Source organism: Cervus elaphus, chromosome 5 (assembly GCF_910594005.1).
Source record: "Cervus elaphus chromosome 5, mCerEla1.1, whole genome shotgun sequence".
NCBI lineage: Eukaryota > Metazoa > Chordata > Mammalia > Artiodactyla > Cervidae > Cervus > Cervus elaphus.
This window is the reverse complement of record NC_057819.1, coordinates 114,649,965-114,674,955: the sequence shown is the minus strand read 5'-3', so window position 1 is coordinate 114,674,955 and position 24,991 is coordinate 114,649,965. Positions and strand designations below refer to the sequence as shown.

Sequence of the window (24,991 nt, the reverse complement as noted above, 5' to 3'; positions counted from 1 at the left end):
TAGTCATGCCCCAGTTTGGCCCCAGAAGAGCAGTTTTACCACAGGGACTTGGGGCCAGGCTGCCTGTATGTGAACCCCAGCGCTCCGCCACATGCTGTGTAACCTTAGGCAAACTGTTTGCTCTCTTCTCCTCCATTGGGGAAGATAATTGTACTGACTTCATAGAATTAAATTAGTTCCGACATGTAAAATGCATAGAACAGGACCTGACACATGCATGCAAGATAAATGTTAACTGTTTTCTGTTGCTGCTGCTATTGTTATCATCAAGTCTGTTCAAAATGGGGCCCACTAAAGAATTTCTTTTTTTTTTTTTTGGCTGCACCACACAGCATGCAGGATCTTAGTTCCCTAACCCGGGATCCAACCTATGCCCTCTGCAGTGGAAGCACAGAGTCTTAACCCCTGTACCACCAGGGAGGGCCCTCCACTAAAGAATTTTATGTAGAAAGCTGGTATGCTCAGATGCAGGTGAGGGGGTAATACTCATCATTCAAGACTCTGAAGTAAGGGCGGTTAGCAGATGGCACTTGTCTGTGCATCACTAGGGTTTGCTGTTTGTGGAGAACTTTTATGTTTGCATACTGTTCTGTAGGATAAAAATAATCAACTTAAGCCAATTTGAATAGAGGCGCCAACTTACCATGGGAGTTAGAAAAGCAGGAAGTGTCCCAAGGATGTCCCCAGTTGTGTTGATCGGGGCTGGCAACCAATGCCCAGGGCCCAAATCCAGCCTGCTGTGTTGTTTGTTTGTTTAAAATTGAAGGCTAATTACAATATTGTTTTGGTTTCTGCCGTACATCAACATGGATCAGCCATTGATACACATATATGTTCCCTCCCTCGTGAGCCTCCCTCCCACCTCCCATTCCATCCCAGCCCTATAGGTTGTCACCGAGCCCTGGTTTGAGTTCCCTGAGTCATAACAGCAAATTCCCACGGGCTATCCATTTTATATATGATAGTGTGTGTGTGTCCCTGATGCTCTCTCCATTCATCCCATCCTCTCCTTCCAATCCCCCTCCCACCCCATGCTGTGTATTTTTGCAAATGAAGTGTTTTTGGAACTCAGCCACACACGTTCACCTGTGCACCGTCTCTAACTGCTTTCATGCCACCATGGCCGGGCTGCGTATTTTATGACAGAGACTGCGTAACCGACAAAGCCAAAAAAATTTACTGTATGGCCCTTAGAGAAAAAGTTTGCAGCCCCATGCTACAGAGCTAGCTCAAGCCAGGTCTCACTGTTGTTTCGTCTGTTGACATGGTCTGGCATATGCCCACCTGTCTTTTGTGGGTAAAGCCCTGGGAGACTAGCGGGATGTGGTCCCTTGTCTCCCAGGGCTCTCTGTCTAATTGGGTAATAGGTGCACAAACACGTCGAGTGAGAAGAACGTAAAGGAGGATGTTGAAGTTGAGTAAGGTTTCATAGTGGAGCAAAAATATTTGTACTGAGTTTGGAAGTGAATGAGTTCAGGTGTGCCAGTCTGAGTGAGGTGGCGCTAGTGGTAAAGAACCTGCCTGCCAATGCAGGAGACATAAGAGACTCAGGTTCGATCCCTGGGTCGGGACAAGCCCCTGGAGGAGGGCATGGCAACCCACTCCAGTATTTTTGCCTGGAGAATTCCATGGACAGAGGAGCCTCGTGGGCTACAGTCCAGAGGGTCACAAAGAGTTGGACACGACTGAAGCAGCTTAGCACGCATGCATGCACGCACACAGTTAGGCTGAGTAGACAGGCTGCAGGGAGTCAGTGTGGAAACTTGCTGTTTGCAGAGAAGGGTGGGGAGTTTGCGGTGACTGAAGCACAGGGAGGGAGGGTTTAAGTTCTACTTGGATTGTGTGAAACAGCTGTCTGTGCTGGGCTGAGATGCTTATAGCTGGAAGCAGGGGGGCACCGTTTCTGTGGGTGATAACTGATCACATCCGTTTTCCTTCTTTAAGTGCAGTGCCAGTTTAGAAATAGATCTGGGAGGACTTCCCTGGTGATTCAGTAGTTAAGACTCCTTGCTGCTAGTGCAGGGGGCACCGGTTCAACTTCTGGTCAGGGAATGAAGATCCCACATGCCATGTGACACAGCCAAAATATGAAGAAAAAAATTTTCTAAGAAAAGAAACAGACCAGGAAGTTGACAGCAGATGAAACAATCAGCTGTATTGTTGGTAAACAGGACTGGAAAGCATGACTTGGATGGATGACTGTAGGGGTTTTATTTTTATTTATTTGTGTGTTTTAAATTTTTTTAAAAACTTATTTTTATATCAGAGTATTATTAACAAAGTACAGCAAAGTGATTCAGTTATATGTGTATATATATATCTGGGGCTTTTCAGGTGGCTCAGAAGGTAAAGAATCTGCCTGTAGTGCGGGAGACCTGGGTTCAATCCCTGGGTTGGGAAGATTCCCCTAGAGAAGAGAATGGCTGCCCACTCCAATATTCTTGCCTGGATAATTCCAGAGATAGAGGAACCTGGTGGGCTGTAGTCCAGGAGGTGGCAAAGAGTTGGACATGTCTGAGCAATTAACACTTTTGCCTTTGCACTTCATACATGTATCTATTCTTTTTCAAGTCTTTTCCCATTTAAGCTATTACATAATATTGAACAGAGTTCCTTGCGCTATACCGTAAGGTCCCTGTTGGTCATCCATTGTAAATACAGCAGCTAATCCCAAACTATTTATTTATATTGAAGTATAGTTGATCTACAGTGTTTCAGATGTACAGCAGAGCAACTCAGTCTCTTCTCCAGATTCTTTTCCATGATAGGTGATTATAAGATATTGATTATAGTTCCCTGTGCTGTACAGGAGGTGCTTGTTGTGTAGAGGCCTGTTGTCTGAGTCAGGTCTTGGGGTGAGAGACTGGGTTTGCAGGACAGCACTGCCCCAGCCATCCTTTTGGAGCTTTAGAGACCACATGCGAGTGATACCCCCTGAACTCAGACACATAGGCCTCTAGAACTGCTTCTAGAAACCAGGCCCTGGCTCCTGCCCTAGATGTGCCCCGGGAAGGCAAGAGTGGGAGGAGAGAGCCACCAGCTTAAGGGCTGGGTCTTCAAAGATCTCTGTGTGGGCAGTCTTTCTCCCAACCTCACTGATTCAATGAGTCACTCCTGTGAAGAGAGTTATATAAGAGTGGAGGTCGCCTTCCTGGGACTTCTAAGGGAAGTTTATATTCTGTGGGCTTGGACAGGGTCCAGGAAAAGGAGAGAATAGTTCCCTCTAACGGTGGCGTGTTTCACTCTGCTTTAGAGACTTGTGGTAGCAGTGTGGAGAGCAGATTGGAAGTGAGAGAGACTAGAGGCAAAGGGATCAACTGCTGGGGCTTGAATGGAGCCAGTGGCACTGGAGATGGATTGGAGAGATTACAGAATACAGAGCCAGGAAGACCTGGCAGCTCAGTGTGAAGTCAAAGACAACTGAAAATTTCTAGTTTGGAAAACTGGACTCTCAATTCTTTTCCACCACACTGTCTTGGTCACTGCAGCTTTTACATGGTCTTTGATGTCCTCTTACTTTGACAGAACTTGTTTGTAAGTTGCATGTGCTATTCAACCTTTTCGAGGCACCAGCCATCACCTTCCCTTCTCCCCCATGATGATCTCTCTTGATTGGGAATTTTATTATTCTACGGAAATGTGTTAAAACCTTCATGCTTTTTTTTTTTTGGTTGTACTGCATGACCTTTGAGATCTTAGTTCCCCAACCAGGGATCAAACCCTCACCCGTGCGGTGAAAGTATGTATACTTAACCACTGGACTGCCAGGGAAGTCCCCCTCCCCCTGTGCATTTAAACAGGCATCCAGCATCTGCTTTCAGAGTTTGTCCTGATTAAAAACAAAAATGTATACATCCTTAACCTGGAATGAGTTTTTGAAGGTAGGGACTGTGTCTTAGGTTAACATGTGGTCTCTGAGTGCAGTACATAGAATGAGTTTATAGTATGGCATCCCTGGTGGCTCAGTCAGTAAAGAATCTGCCTGCCAGTGCAGGAGATGTGGGTTCAATCCCTGGGTCAGGAAGATCCCCTGGAGAAGGAAATGGCAACCCATTCCAGTCTTCTTGCTTGGGAAATCCCATGGACAGAGGAGCCTGGCAGACTACAGTCCATGGCGTCACTGAAGAGTCAGACACGACTTAGCGACTAAACCACCACGAGATTAAAAAGCTAAGGGCATGAGGAAAAGTGTGAGAGCTTTCTTGGCCTGCACTGACAGCCCCTGGAGAGCAGTGGGTGCCGTGGGACCGCCCCTCTCCTCACAGCGGCAGCAGCTCAGGCCAAGCAGGAAGGGTCACGGAGGAGATGGAGACCAGACAGGGATATTCTTCTCCCGCTATTTCCGGCTTTCATGTGCACGTGCTCCCTGTTTTGGCAGCAAGGGGGCCAGGCCAACCACCCCACAGCCGCCGTGGTGACAGAAAAGCAGCAGATGCTGGAGCAGCACCTGCAGGACGTCCGCAAGCGTGTCCAGGTGAAGCAAGTCTTGGGCGGGAAGCCTTTTCTTGGGGAAGCGTCCTGTGGGTCCCGTGTGTAGCTTTTGTGAGGTTGTGGCTTTATTTGAATCCTACTCAGAAACTTTCTTTTCTCTTTCCCGAGGGCAGTCCTTTTTTTACTTCTCTTGTGGTTGGTTTGTTTGAAACAGGATCTAGAACAGAAGATGAAAGTGGTAGAGAATCTCCAGGATGATTTCGATTTCAACTATAAAACCCTCAAGAGTCAAGGAGGCAAGTGCATATTAGAGACATTAAAATCCCCCATGTAAAGTGAGTTTGTGTTACTGGAGTCTCAGAGCTGGCTCATCTTGACTCTGTGTTCAGACTCAGGGGAAGGGGCGCTCAGGGGCTGCTGGTGGTTAAGGGAGCCCAGTTACTGAGGCTAAGCGTATTCCCTCAGTTCACGGAGGTTCTCCTTCCTTCTCAGACATGCAAGATCTGAATGGAAACAACCAGTCGGTGACCAGGCAGAAGATGCAGCAGCTGGAACAGATGCTTACTGCCCTGGACCAGATGCGGCGCGTAAGAGCAGTGGACCCCCTCCCCCTGCCTGGCTCACTCACCTTCGGGAATTGGGCATCTCCGGGAAGAACTTGCCTGTTTCCTAATCAGTTCCTTCTCTGGAATTGACCAAAGACTGTGGTTAGAGACGGTCTGGGGGAATGTTTTCTGACTTTGTTTTTTTGTTTCCAACCAGAGCATCGTGAGTGAGCTGGCGGGGCTTTTGTCAGCGATGGAGTATGTGCAGAAAACTCTCACGGATGAAGAATTGGCTGACTGGAAGAGGCGACAACAGATTGCTTGCATTGGAGGCCCTCCTAACATCTGCTTAGATCGGCTAGAAAACTGGTATGATAGAGAAGAGACGTTCCCCCTTTCTTTTCAGAGAGCTGTGCTAAATCATGGTCAGAGCAGCATAAAGAGTTGCTACTGTATTTCAGTAGAGAAGGGCATGGCAGCCCACTCCAGCATTGTTGCCTGGAGAATCCCATAGACAGAGCAGCCTGGCAGGCTACAGTCCATAGGATCATACAGAGTCAGATACAACTGAAGCGACTTAGCGTGCACATACTGTATTTCAGAGGTGGGATTTCAACATACTCAAATTTAGTCTAAGGGTTAAAGCATTTTACTTTATTTGGACAATTTTTAAAATGATAATGTATTCCTGTTGGCTATATTTTAAATATATTTTGCTAATTTAAAGTTTTTGGTTTAATTGTTTTAAATTTTAGTTATTCTAAGACTCCCAAATGACATGTGCTCTTTATAAGAGAAAAAAGTTCAAATACAGAAAGTTGATAAAGAGCAGAAAAGACTTTAAAAATCAAATCATAAAAAAAAAAAATCAAATCATGCAGAGGTACTTAAACATTTGGTGACCGTTAACTCCAGACATGTTATTATATATACATATACAAAGATATAAATCCGTACATTTCACATTTGTAGGATCATTCTCTATATGCTTGTCTATAATCTGCTCTTTTACTTTGATTCACTCAGAAAATCATGATTGAGCACCCTTGATGTCCAAGGCCCGATACTCAGTATGTTGCACCAGCTTAAACTGGGAGAAACTTGACCTGACAGGGACCCCGGATACACAGAGCATGAAATTGGAAATTTAGGATAGCTCTACAGGAGAGGCCTGTTTTGTTCATCTAACTAACCCCGAGCTTTGCTCATTGATTGAAAGCAGTTTTAAATGTTTTCCGATCAGGGAACCAAATAGCTTTTAAGTTCTAGGAATGTATTGAGATGTTTCTATAACATCTTATAGGAAAACCAAGCAAACATTTTGGCCAACCCGGTAGGTGCCAGAAGGGAGTCTGTGACCTCAGGAGTCCTGGTGCTGTCCTTCTCCACCCCTTGCCTTCCACTCTCTCTCTTTGGGGTCTTTACTAAACTAGCGGGGGACCATCAGAGAGAGCCACTGATAGTCTCCCTCCTTGGGCGCAGACTTAATCAGCCTTTGTCTCCCTGTCTACTTTTTCTATATGCATGTTACCAATATTTGGAAACATAATGTCGCATCTGGTCATCCGTGGAAGGTGAGGTTTAAAGGGCTCCTGGGGATTGTGCAGTTCAACCCTGTCTCTCAGCCAAGGGGACATCAAGGCCCATGAGGGTGAAAGAACCTGGCCAAGCTTGCAAAGACAGTGAGGAAGAGAGCTGTTCAAACCTATCATTTTGGGCTGTCAGATATCCTGCGTTTCCCTAGTCCTCACATTTGGTACAAAAACAAGTTAGGCTGAGGAAAGTGAGCACCAAATTCCATATTTTGTATTCTCTGTATCTGGGTTCTAATGTGTTAATTTTCCATTGGTTACCTCATTAATGCCTCCTAGCGGTGTAAGTTTTGGCATGTCTTCCTCTGTGTCTGCTTCCTCCTTTGAAAAGTAAACTTTTAGGAAGTGAAATGAAGGTTGCTCAGTTGTGTCTGACTCTTTGTGACCACATGGACTGTGGCCTGCCAGGCTCCTTGTCCATGGAATTCTCTACGATAATACTGGAGTGGGTAGCCGTTCCCTTCTGGCAGGCCAAAGGTTAGGACTTGGCACTTTCCTGGTGGGGATCCTGCAAACTATGCTGCATGCCCCCCCCCCAAAAAAAAAAGGGCAAAATAATTTTCCCTTTTCTAATCTAGTGCCGCTAAACAATGTATTTAGAAATGGTCAATTTTATGCTACTCACATTTTCCCATAATGAAAAAAATGCCCCTTTCTTATGTCAGATGACTGCATGAGAATACCTGTGGTATTATTCCCTTCCCCTTCTCCAGCTCATTTATATACACCCAGAACATATAACCAGGAACATCCTTATTTATTGGCAGGATAACCTCGTTAGCAGAATCTCAGCTTCAGACCCGCCAACAAATTAAGAAACTGGAGGAGCTGCAGCAGAAGGTTAGCTACAAAGGGGACCCCATTGTACAGCACCGGCCAATGCTGGAGGAGAGAATCGTGGAGCTGTTTAGAAACTTAATGAAAAGGTAACATAGAGCCCTTGCCTGTTTCCCCCATCACCTCCCCGACCAATGTTCTTGAACGAGAGCTTGGTCGACTTCTGAGGAACAGGACAGGGACCAGCCCACTGCATCATGTGTGACCCACTGACTTTCTCTGTCCCCTCCAGTGCCTTCGTGGTGGAGCGGCAGCCCTGCATGCCTATGCATCCTGACCGGCCGTTAGTCATCAAGACCGGTGTCCAGTTCACAACTAAAGTCAGGTGGGCTGCGGCACCTCCTCTTCTGATGTTGTATCAAGGGACACCCTCAGGGCCAGAACAGAGTTGGTGGGCAGGGTTGTTCTTTACAGCCATCGCAGGCAGTACTGTGATGGATAGGGAGTTTTTTGGCGAAATATCAACTTGCTGTTTGATCGTCCTGTCAAACGCTAAAGAACAGGAATCTTTCTGAGGTTACTTGGATATATTCCTATGATTTGGTCCCACTGTATTCCTGATTCCAGGCCTGATGTCTCAGGTCATAGCATCTCCATCTACCATGCAAAAGGGGCAGAATAATGCCAGTTATCTTCTGTTCTTTGAGCCTGCTTTTTCCTGAGCATTTGAAGGGGAAGAGTAAAGCTTAGTGATAATAGACGCTAAGAGGTCACAGGGCAGGTGGGTGGGGGACCTGCAGATAGAGCATTCCTTTCCCATTCAAGTCAGAACAGGTAAGCTGGGGTTTGCCCTTCTGCAGTGAAATTTCCCTCCTCAGAAAGGTTGGTAGTACGCTGTTGGGTTTCCGGTCTAATAGAAAGAATACCAACTTCAGAGCGTGTATTCCTGTAATGTTTTTCATGAAATGGCTTTCATTATGCTTTTGTGTGTCTCTCACAACTTCGTCCAAGTTCTTAGTTCTTAGGCTTTTTTTTTCAGTCCCTTTTGGCCTGAAGGGGGTGATGCTTGACTTCAGATGAAAGGAAGCACTGGCAGGAAGAAAAATTTGGGATTATGACTCATCTCTTTAGAATTGAAGAGTTATGAATTTTAGATTCAACTAGAAGTTGCTGGGGGAGCCTAACGGCTGTTTTTTTAAAACTGGATTGTTTTCCTTTGCTCTGAAACTCCCCCCCCCCTTTTTTTTTTGACATAGATTGCTGGTTAAATTCCCTGAGCTAAATTATCAACTTAAAATTAAAGTGTGCATTGACAAGTAAGTACTCTTTATCTTAGCTCCTTTTTTTTTCTTTTCTTCAAATGAGGGACAGAGAAATGAGAACTTTGATAGACATCATGTGAATTTAGAGGCTTTATCTATATTCAGAGATCTTCATTTTTTTTTTTAAGTTTTCAAAAGCCTTGCTGTGCATTGTCATTTACGTGCCTGAACAAAACCACGAAGCTGGCAGTAGCGATTTGAATTGTGATTGCCATTGTGACCTCAAGTCCCTCTTTCTTTGTTTTTTTACTTATAAATGTAACTTGTGCATATTATGTAAAATTGAGAATATATGGGAAAATTGATTTTAGTTGTTGTTCCACGCTTTACCACATAATGGAATCCTCTTCCATATTTGACAGTACCTTTAAAAAAATTAAAATGCACTTACCCTCTGAAGACATTAGAAAAGAGAAAATGTAAGTGATATAATTATTCATCTGGAAATTCCATGAGAATGAACTAGAAAATAGTTATGAAGCCAGGGACTCGAGGAAGGTGATAGGTTTCATAAATGAGTAAGCAAAAATTAATGACTTTAACCATAAATTAGCATAAAAAAATCACCTTCTCACTAAAAAAAACTGCCCATCAGAATAAATTCTAGATGTATCTTAAAAGCATAGGCAAGGACTTCCCTGGTGGTCCGGGGTTAAGAATCTGCCTGCCAGTGCAGGGGACACAGGTTTGATCCCTGGTCTGGGAAGATTCCACATGCTGAGGGGCAACTAAGCCTGTGAGCTACAACTCGAGAGTAGCCCCTGCTCACCACAACTAGAGAAAGCCTGAGCACAGCGACAAAGACCCAGCACAGCCAAGAAATAAATAAATAAGTTAATTAATTAAGATTTTTTAAATGAATAAGCAAATGTGTAATGTAATGGTGGTAGAATGGCAACCACTTTTGGAGAACAATTTGGCAGTTTCCTGAAAAGTTAAACATGCACCTATCCTACAACCCAACCACTCCACTCCTAGGTGTTCATCCAAGAGAATTGAAAGTGTATGTCCACACAAAGGGTTGTACAGGAATCTTCACTGATAAATGAGTGTCCATGAGTTTGTGGTATATCCATGCAAGGGAAATACTACTCACCAACAAAAAGGAATAGAGTATTGATATATATAATACACGGGTAAATCTCAAAATAAATACACCAAGAGGGAGAAGCCAGACCGAGAAAAGAGAGTACATACTTTATGTTTCCATTTATATAAAATTCTAGAAGTGCAAATAAATCTATCATGACCAAAAGCAGATCATTGGTTGTCTGGAGACAGGTATGGGTAGAGTGTGGGACTGGGGAATGGGTTGCATAAGGGAGGTGGGAACCTTGGGGATGAGGGATTGACGAATACGTTCAGCCTCTAGATTGGGCTGGTGTCACAGGTGTGTGTGGTATACATCTATCAGACCTCATCAGCTTGTGCATTTTACATATGCAGTTTATTATTCATCAATTATACGTCAAAGCTGTGATACAAATAAAGAATATAAAATAAATAAATACAGGCTAGACATGAGGGAAAACTTTCTGATAACGGGGACTTGATTTAAGTTCTAAAATGTGATATATGGGAGGTTCCCACGTGGTCTAGTGGTTAAGTCTCCAAGGTTTCACTGCTGAGGGCCCAGGTTCAATCCCTGGTTGGGGAACTAAAGTCCCACAAGCCAAGTGGGCCCCAAAAGACATAAAATGTGATATATGAAAAAGATATCTTCTAAATGGTTTAAAAGTTGATCCATTTTAATCTATAAACTCCCATGGAATGCACTATCTATTAAGTAGTAGATATTATTAATTCTAAAAGCATAAGTGGATATATAGCAATGGAGAAGGACTTTTAAAACAGTACTAAAATAATTTTTAAAAGAAAACACTGAGAAATGGTGACTATGTAAAAAATGAAATACTCAAAAACATAGTTAAAAGACAAGGAACACGCTGGGAAGAATATTTCTGGCTGTATCAATGGGATACTGTGAGTTGCGGGTAACAGTAGACCTTTATAGAAAGCCCAGTGTGGCTTCAGTAATGAGGAAATTTGCAACCCAGTATAACTGGAAATGCAAAGTTAGAGCAAGTTCCGGGTGGTGAGATCAGTGACTCAATTCCTGTCACCAAGGATCCAGAACCTTCCATTTCTCTTCTCTGCTACCATAAGTAGCACGGGCATTCTAGAGTGCCCTCTGGGTTGCAGCATGGCTGCTTGTAGTAAAGGCCACCTGTCTCCTTGCTGATGTGCAGCTGAAGCTACAGAACATAAATCCAGCCTGAGGGAGAATTCCTTCCCGGTCTGATTGAGACAGTGTGGGTCCTGTCCTCACTCGTGGACCACTGCACTGTGCATATGCTCGGTTCTGTGGGCTTAGTGAGCAGGATCCCCTGGAAGTGGGAATGGGAAAGGATACTTGATGGAGTCAAGGTTCTGTTAGGAAGAGGGGAGTAGAGGTTGGGTAGGCAACCAGCTGTGTCTTCTACTTGAGCATGTACAGGGATGTCAGATTTCACATACACTGTGTAATTGAGTCCTTGACAGAAATCCCCAGGAGAACAGCAGTTTTTCCATCCGAGTAAATGATAGGTGTTCAAAGTAGACTTTCGAAGAGACTCGGGGCCTGTTTTATTAACGCTGGTTTATGTTCTTAACAGAGACTCCGGGGACGTTGCAGCTCTCAGAGGGTAAGTTCAGCATACAGGCTTCCTTCTGTTCTGTATAATCTAACTTTGTCCCTGGCCATTCGGTCACGTATGTGGTTGGTCTTTTCCTCCTGTGATTCAGGTCCCGTAAATTTAACATTCTGGGCACAAACACGAAAGTGATGAACATGGAAGAGTCTAACAATGGCAGCCTCTCAGCGGAGTTCAAACACTTGGTACATGGGAGAAGCCCGGGCTCCCTTTCGTCAGGGCCTCTGGCAGGGAGAGGGGCTTGGGGAGGGGCTCAGCTGACGGAGGATGCTCTTTGCTTTTCTTACAGACCCTGAGAGAGCAGAGGTGCGGTAATGGGGGCCGAGCCAACTGCGACGTAAGTTCTGTTGGAGATGATAGCTGAGCGGGAGAGAAAAAGCGCCTCCATGGGAACTTCCCTGGTGGTTAAGACTCCATGCTTCCAATGCAGGGGGTGTGGGTTTGATCCCTGGTCAGGGAACTAAGCGGAGAAGGCAATGACACCCCACTCCAGTACTCTTGCCTGGAAAATCCCATGGATGGAGGAGCCTGGTAGGCTGCAGTCCACGGGGTCACAAAGAGTCGGACACGACTGAGTGACTTCACTCTCACTTTTCACTTTCATGCATTGGAGAAGGAAATGGCAGCCCACTCCAGTGTTCTTGCCTGGAGAATCCCAGGGATGGGGGAGCCTGGTGGGCTGCCGTCTATGGGGTTGCACAGAGTCTGACACGACTGAAGTGACTTAGCAGCAGCAGCAGGGAACTAAGATCTCACATGTCTTGCAGCCAAAATACTGAAACTTTTTATAAAAAGAAAAGAAAAAGAGCCTCCTTACTGCCCAGAAGTAGAGACACCTACCTGCTGTTTCATCTGTAGTCACCGCCACCCAACGCTTGAGTAGTCACACATGCCTTGGAGGAGTTCTCTGGCCCAGCGCATTTCCTTGATTGTCTGGAGAGTTAGCTCATCTTTAAGGAGTGTAAAGTCCCTTGCCCACACCCTCTTGGTAGAAAAGGAGCCTTCCGCCTTGCCTGGGGCTTTCCAAATTCCCCTTTGAACTTGAGTGCACTGACACGGCTTGTTTCAGCTTTTGGTGATCTGTTTTGGTCACTGAGGTGGGATGGGTTTCAACACATCCAAATTAAACATTTTACCAAAAGAGAAACAGCAAACTCTCTTGTTCTTTACCCACCTTGTTTCTTCTCTGCCTCCCATTGACTCAGATTCTTGGATTCTTAGTGTTAAGAATAAACTTAAGGGAATTCCTTGGTGATTCAGTGGTTACGACTCAGGGCCTTCACTGCCGTGGGCCTGGGTTCAATTCCTGGTTGGGAAACTAAGATTCCACAAACTATATGGCCCCCCAAAAAAGAATAAACTTAAAAAAAGAAAGTAAATGTGACCAAGCTCTGGTTTTAAATCTTTTTTATAAAATTGCGACACCCTATTCTTTTTCTGTTTGTCTCCTGAGCCATTCTTACCCTCTTCTCTAGAATGTAGCAGGCCTTTTAAAAAAACAAACTGAATCTATAAGACTTGACAGCAGTTGAAAAGTGAGGTTGTTTCTCTGCAGTGATATGGGAAAATGTATGTGGCATATTTATTTAGGAAAAAAATGCAAAGTAATTTGAGTAGTATACTGGTATAATTGGTTAAAAATCACTGTTTCTTGTCCATTCATGTCTGCACTACAAAATTCTAGAGGACTGTCTACCAAACAGTGCTTATGTATTTGTGCTGCTGTTCTCACCCAAAGCTACTCTATACTATCTCTGTAATATTTGCATGTAAAATTGAATGTGTATTACTTTGTAATGAGAAAAAGAACATTTTAAAATATGAATTGGAATTTCTAATAATTCATTGACAATTCTCATTCAAAATAGCCGCTTTGTTGCTGGTGTATCAACTGTTGCAGTCACTCTGGAAAACAGTTAGGCATTATGAAAATGAACATACCCTATATACCAGCAGTGCCACTCCCAGGATTTAACAATAGAGAAATCTTTGCTCATAGGTGCCAGGAGACACGCATTACATGTCACAGCAGCCTATTTGTAAGCCCTAAATATAACCCATATGTCAACAGCACTAGAGTAGGTAAATGATCTGTGGTATAGTCAGGTGGTGGAATATTATGCAGCTATGAAAATGGATAAATTGCAGGTGTACACGATTACACAGATGTGAAAAGCGAGTCACAAAAGAATACACAGGGTATAATTCCTTACGTATGAGATTCACAACCCCCCCCCCAAAATTAAACAACACATACATTGTTTAGAGATATAAATGCAGTAAAACCATAAAGAAGAGCTAGGAAATGACAAACTCAAAAGACAAAATAGCAGTCACTTCTGAGGTAGGAGGCTCAGGGATGGATGCAGTTGGGAAGGGCACCCAGAAAACCTCCGTGGTGATGGTCTCTGCCTTAAACTGGGGCTGGGTACACAGGTGTTCACTCTTTGGTCATTATGCTGTTCCCATTTTATCCATGACCGATTGGATCTCCATAGTATCATCATAAAGCCGATAAGAGATCAGGTTGTGGATCAGAGCACTGGACAGTCGTAGAGTTGTGCTTCAGTTGTATCCATGGCCACCTGGAGGATTGTGCTTCAGGATGGTGTAGTGATGGCTGTCAGGACTCAATGCCATCCTCCCTGAGGAAGAACATCCTCCTCTTTCTTGTAGGCCTCCCTGATTGTGACCGAGGAGCTGCACCTGATCACCTTTGAGACTGAGGTGTATCACCAAGGCCTCAAGATCGACCTAGAGGTGAGTTCTGCGCAGAACTTGGGTAGAACTGCCTGCAGGGTGATTCAGGATGAGGCTTCTTCTAGTTGGGGTTTTCATTCCAGAAGGTAGAATGATGACTCTTTGCTCAGCACTGTGTTTACATTTGCTTCTTTTTCTCTAAAAATTTGTTTGTATCTTGCCTGAGTGCTTAGAAGATACATGTCTACTCAGGTTCCAGCAAACTCGATGTAAAAACTCGTATTTAGGAATTGATTATAGCCAACTTTATACAGTTTGGGCAAAACAGTTTTTCAACCACCAGTGTTTTTAGTATCCAAACAGTCATGGCATTTACCTGCTGTTTCCCCAACTTTCTTGATCTTTAAAGATACACCTGAAAAAGCAAGAACCCTAGTCTTTGATTCCTGGGACCTCTCTATCAAACGGGCAGATACAGCTTCAATACAGCAATGCGGGAGACTTGGGTTCAACTTCCCTGGGTTGGGAAGATCCCCTGGAGAAGGGAAAGGCTACCCACCCCAGTATCCTGGCCTGGAGAATTCCACGGACTGTATAGTCAATGGGGTCGCAAAGAGTCGGACACAACTGAGTGACTTGCAGTCTTCACAGCTTCAATTCGTGAAGGTCTTCCAAATTTTATAAATGGGGAGTCCGTGGACTGTGAGTCCAGCATGAGCGAGTCAGCTTTGTGAATTCCTGGTGATACTGAGACAGCCCCTGAGTTCGGCCTACTCTCCACGCTGGGTATCAAGCTGACCGGGCCCTACAGCTCCCTGCGGGCTGGCAGCAAGTGTACCCCACGACCTCTCCTTTTATTCCGAACCCTGCGAGATGCAGGTGAGGAGGTTTCTGGAGCCTCAAGGGCCCTCTGCCTCCTCAGCTCATTCCCCGCTCCCTCCACAGACGCACTCCTTGCCAGTGGTGGTGATCTCCAACATCTGTCAGATGCCCAACGCCTGGGCGTCCATCCTGTGGTACAACATGCTGACCAATAACCCCAAGGTGAGTCGGGGGCCCGGGTTCTCCGGAGGCTCCTTGGTGCCTCGGGGCTGCCCCCCAGCAGGCGCCACCCCCTCGTCTAAAGGAGCGAATGTGTCATTCCCAATAGAACGTGAACTTTTTCACCAAACCCCCGATCGGAACGTGGGATCAAGTGGCCGAGGTGCTGAGCTGGCAGTTCTCTTCGACCACCAAGCGCGGGCTGAGCATCGAGCAGTTGACGACGCTGGCGGAGAAACTCTTAGGTCAGCCCTTGACCCCTTCTCCCTTTGCTCTCCGTGCAAAAGGACTCTGGCCCGTGGGGCTGTTCATTCAGGAGAGTTGACTGAGCAAGGCGCTGGGCAGAGTACACGTGCTCCAGCAGGCCCTGGAGTCAGGACGCAGGGGAGGTTTGCGCCTGGTGATCACTTTTACGAGACGGGAGGCAGATTTCCTTTCTGTTGGTGGCTGTCTCCCTGGGTACTTTGTCCAACCTTAGGAGGGTATTTTAAATGTATGTTAGAGCTAAAGGCTTGGCATCCCTGTCCGTTTCTTCAAAAAAATGTAGCTTGTTTTTAATCCTTTTTCCTGGAAGAGAAAAGTCTTAGACTGTTTCACATGCCACCTAGGCTTTGTCCTGTGCTGCCACTAAACGTGGGCTCCCCAGATGCCTCAGTGGCAAAGAACCCCCCTGCCAGCGCAGGAGACTCAGATTTGACCCTTGGGTCGGGAAGATCTCCTGGAGGAGGAAATGATAACCCACTCCAGTATTCTTGCCTGGGAAATCCCATGGACAGAGGAACCTGGCGGGGCTGCAGTCAGACGTGACTGAGGGACTGAACATGCGTGACTCAGTGTGACCCTGTAACTCAAGCTGTCCTCTTCTTAGTGTGTTCTGCTGATCCCCGGACTGCCACACGAGGCTAGAAGGGGCAGCAGGGACTCGATACATCACCCACCACCTCTGCTAAACAACAGCTTAGGGGGCATCAAACGATGGGGTCGGGTGTGTGGGGAGGGGTGCATACGTATGCACACAACGGTGGCAACATTCAAATACATGAAAACCAAGTTTCAGGGCATGTTGTGGGACAATTGTGTGTGTGTTCTGTTTGAAGAAAGATCTGGATTTAAAACTGCAAATTATATGACTTTTTTTTTTTTTTCTTTCAGGACCTGGTGTGAACTATTCAGGGTGTCAGATCACATGGGCTAAATTTTGCAAAGTAAGCCACCGTGTGAACTCCATCCATGAGGCTGCCTCATAGGAGGAGGAGGGGGCAGGGACATTTAGCTGTGGGGATGTCGTGGAGGGCACTGGGCCTGAACACCCCAGACTCTCCGTCTGGCGGCCAGGAGGACCTGCCTGAGGGTAGATGGGCTTGAGGATTTTGGTGGCACCTCACGCCCTTGAAGGAAGAGTGCAGGAAGGTAGGGGATCAAGCTTTCCCATTACTCTTCTCTCCAGGAAAACATGGCTGGCAAGGGCTTCTCCTTCTGGGTCTGGCTGGACAACATCATTGACCTGGTGAAAAAGTACATCCTGGCCCTTTGGAACGAAGGGTAGGTTGGAACGCTTGTGTCTGACGGAACACACAGGGGTGACACGTCCCCCACTCTCCCAGCAGGCCAGCCGCAACACAGGGGTCCCTCAGCCCCAACCTTGCTGTTGCTGCTCTGTATCTCCAGGTACATAATGGGCTTCATCAGCAAGGAGAGGGAACGGGCCATCTTGAGCACTAAGCCCCCAGGCACCTTCCTGCTGAGATTCAGTGAAAGCAGCAAAGAAGGAGGCGTCACCTTCACCTGGGTGGAGAAGGACATCAGTGGTAAGCTTGGCGATTCCCCACCCCAGCTGGTGGCCAACTCTGCTGTGGCTGGCCATGGCTGCTGCTAGTTTTGGGCACCTGCTGCCCCCTTGTGGGCAGGGATGGCCTCACACCCCCCCCCCCGCCTTAGACTTGGAAGTTAACCGGTGATCATTTTTATGAGATGGGAAGACTTGTCTTCTCTAAGTTCTTCCAGCTGGAGGATTGGTTTGCCAGTTTTATTTTGCTCCCCACAAGGGGCTAATATTTGCCTAGAAATTGGCAATTTTTTTTTAATTTGCAATTTAAATTGTATTCTTCATCTCCTTTCTTACCCACTCTGTACATATATCATATAAAAGTAATTATTCAAGTGTGATACTTGTGGCCCAGCTGAATAGCTTCTCCTGAAGCCAGCTGAACATTTTCACAGTGCCAGGCAACTGGGCAGAATATTCAGGGTCTCAAACACTAGGTTGGCATAAGCCTTTCCCCCTCAAGGGAAAATCAATCAGGTAGTCTTCTCTAAGATCACCTGAGTCTTCTCTTCCCATATCCCATGACAGGTAAGACCCAGATCCAGTCAGTGGAACCTTACACCAAGCAGCAGCTGAACAACATGTCATTTGCCGAAATCATCATGGGCTATAAGATCATGGATGCCACCAATATCCTGGTGTCTCCGTTGGTCTATCTCTACCCCGACATTCCAAAGGAGGAGGCATTCGGAAAGTACTGTCGGCCAGAGAGCCAGGAGCATCCCGAAGCTGACCCAGGTAGTTGTTGATTTTCCACAATAGCCCCTTGGTTCTGGGGAGAAGTGGGAAATTGTAGGATCCTTGGGGGACAGTTAAGGTAAATGCCTGAAGAACCTGGTGATCTTTTTTTTTTCCCTTTCTTTTCAAGGAATTTTCTTTTTATGATTTTTATTTATTTATTTTTATTTTTGGCTGTGCTGGGTCTTCATTTCCTGGATGGGCTTTTCTGTAGTTGGGGCAAGCGGGGGCTACTCTTTACTTGCATGCATGGGCTTCTCATTGCAGTGGCTTCTCTTGTTGCAGAGCACGGGCTCTAGGCACACAGGCTTCAGTTGTTGGGGCAGGTGGGCTTGGTAGCTGCAGTTCCCAGGCTTGAGAGCCACAGGCTCAATGGTTGTGGCACACGGGCTTCGTTAGTCCGAGGCATGTGGAGTCTTCCCGGACCAGGGATCAAACCTGTGTCTCCTGCGTTGGCAGGCAGATTCTTTACCACTGAGCTACCAGGAAAGCCCAGTCTGGTGATCTTTATTCCTCTTTCTGGGAAAGAACTTGATAGTGAGTGCCTTTAGGGGCAGCTGATGGGGTTAGAGAGAGGAGAGGAATCAGTCACCAGGCTCCGGCCCACTGGAGGCACCGGCCTAAAGGGGAAAACAGCTCACACATACCCAGACGTACCTAAGACACCATGAAGAGAAAGCGAGGGCGGAATTCTCTAGAAACAGGATGCCCAGCCAGCACAGCACTTCTTGCAAAGCATATGCTGGAAGGTTTGCGACTCAGACTTCAGTCTAGAGCGTTTCCTTTCCCCATCACTGAACAATGTAAGCAGCCCAAGTGGGATGAAGAAAGGCTTTCTGGAGGAAATGAGTGTTAGCCACGCTGGAACATGGTTTACGAGAGAGTCTCGGGAGAGTGGAGATTGAAGGGGAAGACGGTAACTGGTGGGAGGGGCCTGGGCTTGGTGCTTTGAATGTGCAGCTACTGAAACTCAGATGTTTTTTTAGTGTACTCCAGCCCATGTGCTTATGTAAGTAACACATCCATTTTTTCATACTAAACCCTCACTCTCCGGTGCCATCACCAGCATGGAGGCCAGAGCCCTCTAGCCTGTTCCCATGGGCGTTTGGGGCTCAGACTCATGGTTCTCTGGCCAGATCCTGAGGAGGAGACTGTAATTTGCCATCCTTTATTTTTATTGAACTTTCCTTAATCATAGAGCCCGCAAGGGTTTAAAGTGATCCTTTGAGTTGGCCTCCCTACCCTAACTGGTTTGGGAAAAAAATCTGTTTTTTTGAACAAAGAGCTCCCCCACACAAACCCACCAGCTGCCCTCATACTCTTCACAGTAATTCCCTGTGAGGGATTTCTGGGGGCGAGCAGATTGAGACTTGGAAGAGGGAGTTGGGGCTCACTAGCAACTGACTTTCCTTTCTCCTTTGTTCTGGGTTGAGTCTTGGTCACACTCTAGGCGAGCATAACTCTCATTTCCTGTCTGCTACTTATCTCTCTTTCCACGTTGTGCTTCGGTTGGGAGATCTGTTTATCAGCCCCCGTCACACTGCCCTGTTCCTTCTGCGGAAGGCAATTAGGTCCAAGTGCTGGGCCCTCAACTCATTTCGCCTTCAAGGTCCAAGTTCCTGGTCTGAGGCTGCACCCTCCCTCACGGCTCCTGGGTGAGCAGGAGGCCAGGCCTTTTCCTGCCTGGGGACTCAATGTTTCCTCAGGGGCAAGATGCCAGTCATGAAATAGAACTGATTACTCAAGAGCTTTGTGTCTCCTGGGGCAGCAGGAGCCTGGTGATGGCATCAGGGGGTGTGGGGGAGGCTGGTGGGCGACCTGTGGGTTCCTCCAGAGTGGAGCAGCTGACAGTTTCCTCTCTGTTCCCATCCTGAAGGTTTTATTGTCTCTAGGAGATGGCTTATCTTCCCAGGACTCTCCCCTCCTCCTTTCTTAGAAGCTCACATTATTTCCTTGTGGCTTGAGGGAAAGATTCCTCTGTAGAAATGACAGATCTCTTATCTTACAAATTAGATGAAGTACATTTACAACCTTGCACAGAGCCATAAATCAACTTTTAATCTTTTTCTCCTTTGCTTCTACTGTGGCATCTCAGAGCTGTTTTTCTCAGCAACATTGATCACTTGGGAGAATTGAAACCCTTTTGTGTCTGGGAGTCAGCTGGAGTCAGCTCCCCTTAAGCCTGGGCTCAAATAGATTTATAAGACACCAGAACCCTGCCGTAGTAGCTTCTTTGGATTCTGTACTGAGTTAATCTATTTCTTGGCCCCAAAGATGGCAGTGCCCTTTCTCAGATTGTCCTCATTCTTTCTGATCCCTCAGTTTCTCTATAAGCCCCAAGCTTTCCAGCCATGCTTTTCCTGCCCACCCCCCTTCCTAACCGATCTGCTCACTTGAATACCCCAAATTCCTTGCCAGTGTCTCTGGGGCCCCTTGACCTCTTGGTATAAGCATTTAGCAGTTAAAATTCTTAAATCTTCATGTTTCTAACTATAGAAGAAGAATCACAAATGACAAAGATGGGCCCCTCCATCCTCCGCCTCCCTCTCATTTTATTATCTTGTAAATGTAGTTGATTTTTGAAAATTTTTTAAATTAACTTTTGGGGGCCACCCCACACCATATGTGGGATTTTAGTTGCCCGATTAGGGATGGAACCCAAACTCACTGCACTGGAAGCGTGTTTTAAAGATGTAACGAGGCCCCAGCCTCCTATCTCCGAGTCCAAAGCCAGTTGTACTGCACTGGAGACATTCTCCCCACGGAGAGGCTCTTATCTGTGATGTAGTTATCTAATGGGGAGTACTAATATCCTCACTGCAAGATGTAACAGGCAGATCAGTGCTAAACGGAATAGAAGGTGTCACCCTCAGCTTTGGAACTGCATTAGCCACTTCTGTGTTTTCGTAAAGACCCCGTGACTTCAGTGTCTGAGCAGGACGTGGTGCCCGACTGGGTGGGCTCAGTCCTTCCTGCAGGGAACTCATCTAAGAGGTACAACCAGGCCAGGTTACAATCCTCAGTCCATATACAGGCAGTGAAACTCTTCACCCTGATCTAGGGGAAGAATGAACACGAGGCTGGCACTCATCTGAGCTCATGTGAGTCTGCTGAAAAGCTTTAGGGCAAGGACTGAGCTTCCAGCTGCAAGCGCTGGAACATCAGAGTCTACAGTGAGGGGGAGGACAGCCCAGTGGGAGATGGAGCTTCCTTCAGACCATCTCTGCTCAGGGATCAAGTGAGCTTCACATCAGCCCTGGGGAGGCAGCCAGCTTCCCCCGGTCCGGTACCCAGAGTGGGAATCACAGTCGCTAAGGCGGAGTTTTCCTCTCCCCAGGTGCTGCCCCATACCTGAAGACCAAGTTCATCTGTGTGACACCGTAAGTGGCTTCCCTTCCCAAGTTTGCCTCCATCTCTAATGTCCTCAGTTATCCCTGGGACCAGGACAGTGGGTGAGAGTTCTCTTGTGAAGCAGGGTTGGCGCCCTCTGAGTACGTTCAGTCCTCACTGAGACCCACAGTGACCTCGTGTGTTTAAAAAGCTTGAGCTTTTATTTTTTCTGTTGGAGACCAGAGTTTGATGGCTTGTGTGTGTGTGTTTTGTTTTTTTTTTTCCTCCATTGTGTCTTGTCAACCCGACCCTTCCCCCTCCTGCTGCTCCCCCTTTCCTACAGAACGACCTGCAGCAATACCATTGACCTGCCGATGTCCCCCCGCACTTTAGATTCATTGATGCAGTTTGGAAATAATGGTGAAGCTGCTGAGCCCTCAGCAGGAGGGCAGTTTGGTGAGTACGGGGTTGCTGGACTGGCCCCCTGAGCTGATGCTCCCGTGCACAAAACCAGCCGAGGGCCACCCAGATGGGCAGGAGGAGTTCTCGAGCAGCACTTTCCTATAGAAATGCAGTCCCCGTGCCAGTGTAAATTTTCTAGGAGTCAGGTTAAAAAGCAGTGGAAAGGAACCGGTGAGGTTAACTTTACAAATGTATTTTCTTTAGCCCAGCAAATCCAAAATAGTAGCATTTCTGTGTATTAGGAAAAAAGGAATGTATGACATCGCTGGTGGTCCAAGGGTTAGGACTTTGAGCTTCCACTGCAGGGAGCCTGGGTTCGACCCCTGGTCAGGGAACTAAGATCCCACAAGCCAGTTGGCTCGGCCATAATATTGAAAATATAAACAGTATATATATTATGATTAAAACATTAAAAGTATACAGATACAGCTACCGTATGACCCAGCAATCTCCCTGCTGGACATATACCCTGAGAAAACCATAATTTAAAAAGACACATGTACCCCAGTGTTTGTAGCAGCACTATTTACAATAGCCAGGGCATGGAAGCAACCTAGATGTCCATACGCATTTGAATAGATAGAGCAGTTGTGGTATGTACATAGGTGCGTACATATATGTGTGTATACAGTGGACTCACCCATAAAAAAGAATGCATCTGAGTCAATTCCAGTGAGGTAGATGAACCTAGAGCCTGTTATACAGAGTGAAGAAAGTCAGAGAAAAACAAGTTTTGTATATTCGCATGAATATAATTTCATATGTATGGAATCTAGAAAAACAGTCCTAATGAACCTATTTGCAGGGCAGACAGGGAGAACAGACTTTGGACACAGCGGGGGAAGGAGAGGCTGGGACGAACTGAGAGAGTAGCATTGACATGCCTCCTTTATCATGTGTAAAGTAGACAGCCAGTGGGCAGCTGCCAGGGAGCTGGTGGTCAGGGAGCTGACCACCCAGAGCGGTGGGTGCCCTTCCAGAAGGCAAGACCCCGTAGGGAGGAGAGAGAACGTGGATTCTCTACCCCTTGTTGATGACTGAGGGGCAGGGGCAGGAGACTGGATGGCAGTGGTGGTCTGAGCCCCTGTGCCCCTGAAAGCTAGGGCTGTGTGCCCTGCCTGCTGTAGGACCCAGGCGATTGAACTGGCTCTCCCCGTGTGTGTCCCCCTCTGCCAGAGTCCCTCACGTTCGACATGGAGCTGACCTCGGAGTGCGCTACCTCCCCCATGTGAGGAGCCGAGGACGGAAGCTGCAGAGAGAGATGACGGATGTACCAACCCATGTTCCACCAGCCCTTACACAGCCCAAGCCCAGATCAACTCAGCTCCCAACTTTGTGGTTCCAGATTTTTTTTTTTTTTTCCATCTCTCACTTTAGCTATCTCTGAGCAATCTGGGCACTTTTTTAAAATAGAGAAATGAATGAATGTGGGTGATATGCTTTTATCTACATGCAAATAAGAATACGCTCTCCACGACTGTGATCAGGGGATGTGGAAGGGGCGGCGAAAGGGAGAAAGAGGAAACATCTTTTTTTTGCCCTCCTCCGCCGCCACCCCGGCCCCCTTTCTCAGCAGCTTGTTGTTGTTGTTGTAAGTCAAGTGCCTCCTGGTGCCCGCAGCACCCTTCTGCCTATTCTGTAAGCTGATGCCACGGGCTGCCTCTCGCCGCATCCTCCCGGCACCACACTTTCAACCTTGCTAACGTCCAGATAGATGCTAGGACTTCCAAAGCCCCTAGGTTTCTTTTTAATCTTAAGTAATTTTTTTTAAGGGCAAAAGACACTGACTATATTGGCATAGCTTCCTCTGTATTTAAGAAAACTCAGTTAATTTCCTCCTTGGTGCTTCAGGTATTCAGCTTTCTTCAGGCCGATAATTTATATAACCCCTGACATGAATTTTAGATCCAACCCTTAAAAGATATCTGAAGATGCCTTTGGTTTGAAATAGGAAGGTTGAAGGAGATCCTAAATATTTTAGACTTTTTTTTTTTAAATAAAGTTTTTATTTCCCCCTTTAGCATGTTGGCCTGTTTGTAGGTAAGGCTGGGCAGAGGGGCACTTACAACCTGATCTCTCTTTCTCCCTGGGCTTCTCCTGTTGCCAAGTGTGGGCGGGTGTCCTAGAAGGGACAGGACAATTCCTCCTTTTCCCATCGACCTGAGCCCCTCTGCTGGGTGACTCCTTCCAGTGTCTAAAGGTCCCTTGTCCTGTTTGCTTTACGCACCTGGTCTTGGGACCTTTTTGGATAAGAGGGAGACAGTTACAGGTTGAGCATGAGTCAGACTACCGACCCCCAGTCAAGGGTCTAGTTGAGCTCCGGGAATATGGTTCTTATCCCGGTTTCTTGGAGATTTCCTGCTGCCCCTGTAATCACTTCTTCACTCTGTCAAGCGAGGGGCAAAGGCTTAGTGATAAGCTCGGGGTCCGTCTGTTGTGTGAGGGAGTGTACACTCCCACCTCCCCCTAGCACTGGTGACTGTCTCCTCCCCATAGGGGCCCTACAGTTAGGCAGGACAACTGCATGTACTGTGCATCTCAGAACACAGGTAGCATGGGGGATGGTCTCTGATGCGGGGCCTCTCAGACCCAGAAGCACGGCTAGATTGGGTTGGCTACAGCCGCCTTGTTTCAGTTGACCAGAGTTTCTAGGGATGCTATGCGTTACACCCAAATTCGCCAATTTTTGAAGGGGATAAGACCTTCTCTCCAAGACAAACAGGGGTTGACAGGTAATGCAGAGAGATCCCCCTCCGACTCTCTAGATGGAAATAAGCTTAACGTGAGGGACCTGGGGCAAGAATCCGGGCTTTGCTGGAGCAGAAATGGTAAAACCCGTGGCTTTTAGGTCATGTGACTATCTGGTTTTAACCCTGATTTTAGCAAAAGCCTTGAAAGGAGCTGAGACCCTCCCTTAAAGAACCCCATCCTCCAGGACCTGCCTGCATTCTCTCTGCCAGCCCCCTGTCCAGCCAAGGGATTCCCAAGGATGCCTAACCTACCCACAGGGTGGTTTGTGAGATGCTGTCCTGGCCACTGCATTCAAATTCCAATGTATACTTACTTAATAGTGTAAAAATTTATATTATTATGTTGTGTGTGGTTTTTTTTTTTTTTTTTTGTATATTGCTGTATCTACTTTAACTTTCAGAAATAAAAGTTATATAGCAACCCTCCCACAGCATGGCAGTTCTGTGTCTGGCTGGGGGTTGGATGAGGAGGGGAGTCCCTCTTCCCCTGCTTCAGTTCTGAGGGGCCTCATAGGCTGAGCCTGGGTCTTGCAAGATGGTGGCTGCCCCATTCCTGGGCTGCTGGTCTTAGATTCTCATGCTGGAGCTGATGGGGCCCGCCTCTGGAGCACGGAGCATCTCCCCCGCACCCCATCTTACATTAGGCACCAGGTGCCTGGAGGAGCCAGGGGTCCTATTCGGTGTACAAAGGCTGCAGAGTGAGGCCTCCTGTCACCCCCTTCCTACCTCCCTCCTCTCTGCGCCCTCCTTCCCTTCCGGGGCCTTCACAAGCCGCGGTGTCCTGT

The 24,991-nt window shown here is 46.9% G+C and overlaps 1 protein-coding gene across 4 annotated transcripts in view; it reads left to right on the top strand.

Moving 5' to 3' along the window:
• STAT3 (signal transducer and activator of transcription 3) overlaps positions 1 to 24,635 on the top strand; it is a 71,307-nt gene extending 46,672 nt beyond the window's left edge. The window contains exons 5-24 of one of the 4 annotated variants that reach the window (XM_043904637.1): positions 4,379 to 4,474; positions 4,646 to 4,727; positions 4,924 to 5,018; positions 5,194 to 5,345; positions 7,336 to 7,494; positions 7,638 to 7,730; positions 8,602 to 8,661; positions 11,322 to 11,351; positions 11,452 to 11,545; positions 11,650 to 11,697; positions 14,037 to 14,120; positions 15,006 to 15,104; positions 15,211 to 15,346; positions 16,254 to 16,306; positions 16,549 to 16,643; positions 16,770 to 16,909; positions 17,455 to 17,667; positions 21,002 to 21,044; positions 21,338 to 21,450; positions 22,633 to 24,635. In XM_043904637.1, coding sequence (XP_043760572.1) covers positions 4,379 to 4,474; positions 4,646 to 4,727; positions 4,924 to 5,018; positions 5,194 to 5,345; positions 7,336 to 7,494; positions 7,638 to 7,730; positions 8,602 to 8,661; positions 11,322 to 11,351; positions 11,452 to 11,545; positions 11,650 to 11,697; positions 14,037 to 14,120; positions 15,006 to 15,104; positions 15,211 to 15,346; positions 16,254 to 16,306; positions 16,549 to 16,643; positions 16,770 to 16,909; positions 17,455 to 17,667; positions 21,002 to 21,044; positions 21,338 to 21,450; positions 22,633 to 22,688 — 1,941 coding nt within the window. In that variant the 3' untranslated portion in view covers positions 22,689 to 24,635. The remainder of the gene's footprint in view (positions 1 to 4,378; positions 4,475 to 4,645; positions 4,728 to 4,923; positions 5,019 to 5,193; positions 5,346 to 7,335; positions 7,495 to 7,637; positions 7,731 to 8,601; positions 8,662 to 11,321; positions 11,352 to 11,451; positions 11,546 to 11,649; positions 11,698 to 14,036; positions 14,121 to 15,005; positions 15,105 to 15,210; positions 15,347 to 16,253; positions 16,307 to 16,548; positions 16,644 to 16,769; positions 16,910 to 17,454; positions 17,668 to 21,001; positions 21,045 to 21,337; positions 21,451 to 22,632) is intronic. The other 3 variants (XM_043904640.1, XM_043904638.1, XM_043904639.1) reach the window with 3 other exon arrangements.
• Positions 24,636 to 24,991: the final 356 nt, after the last annotated feature.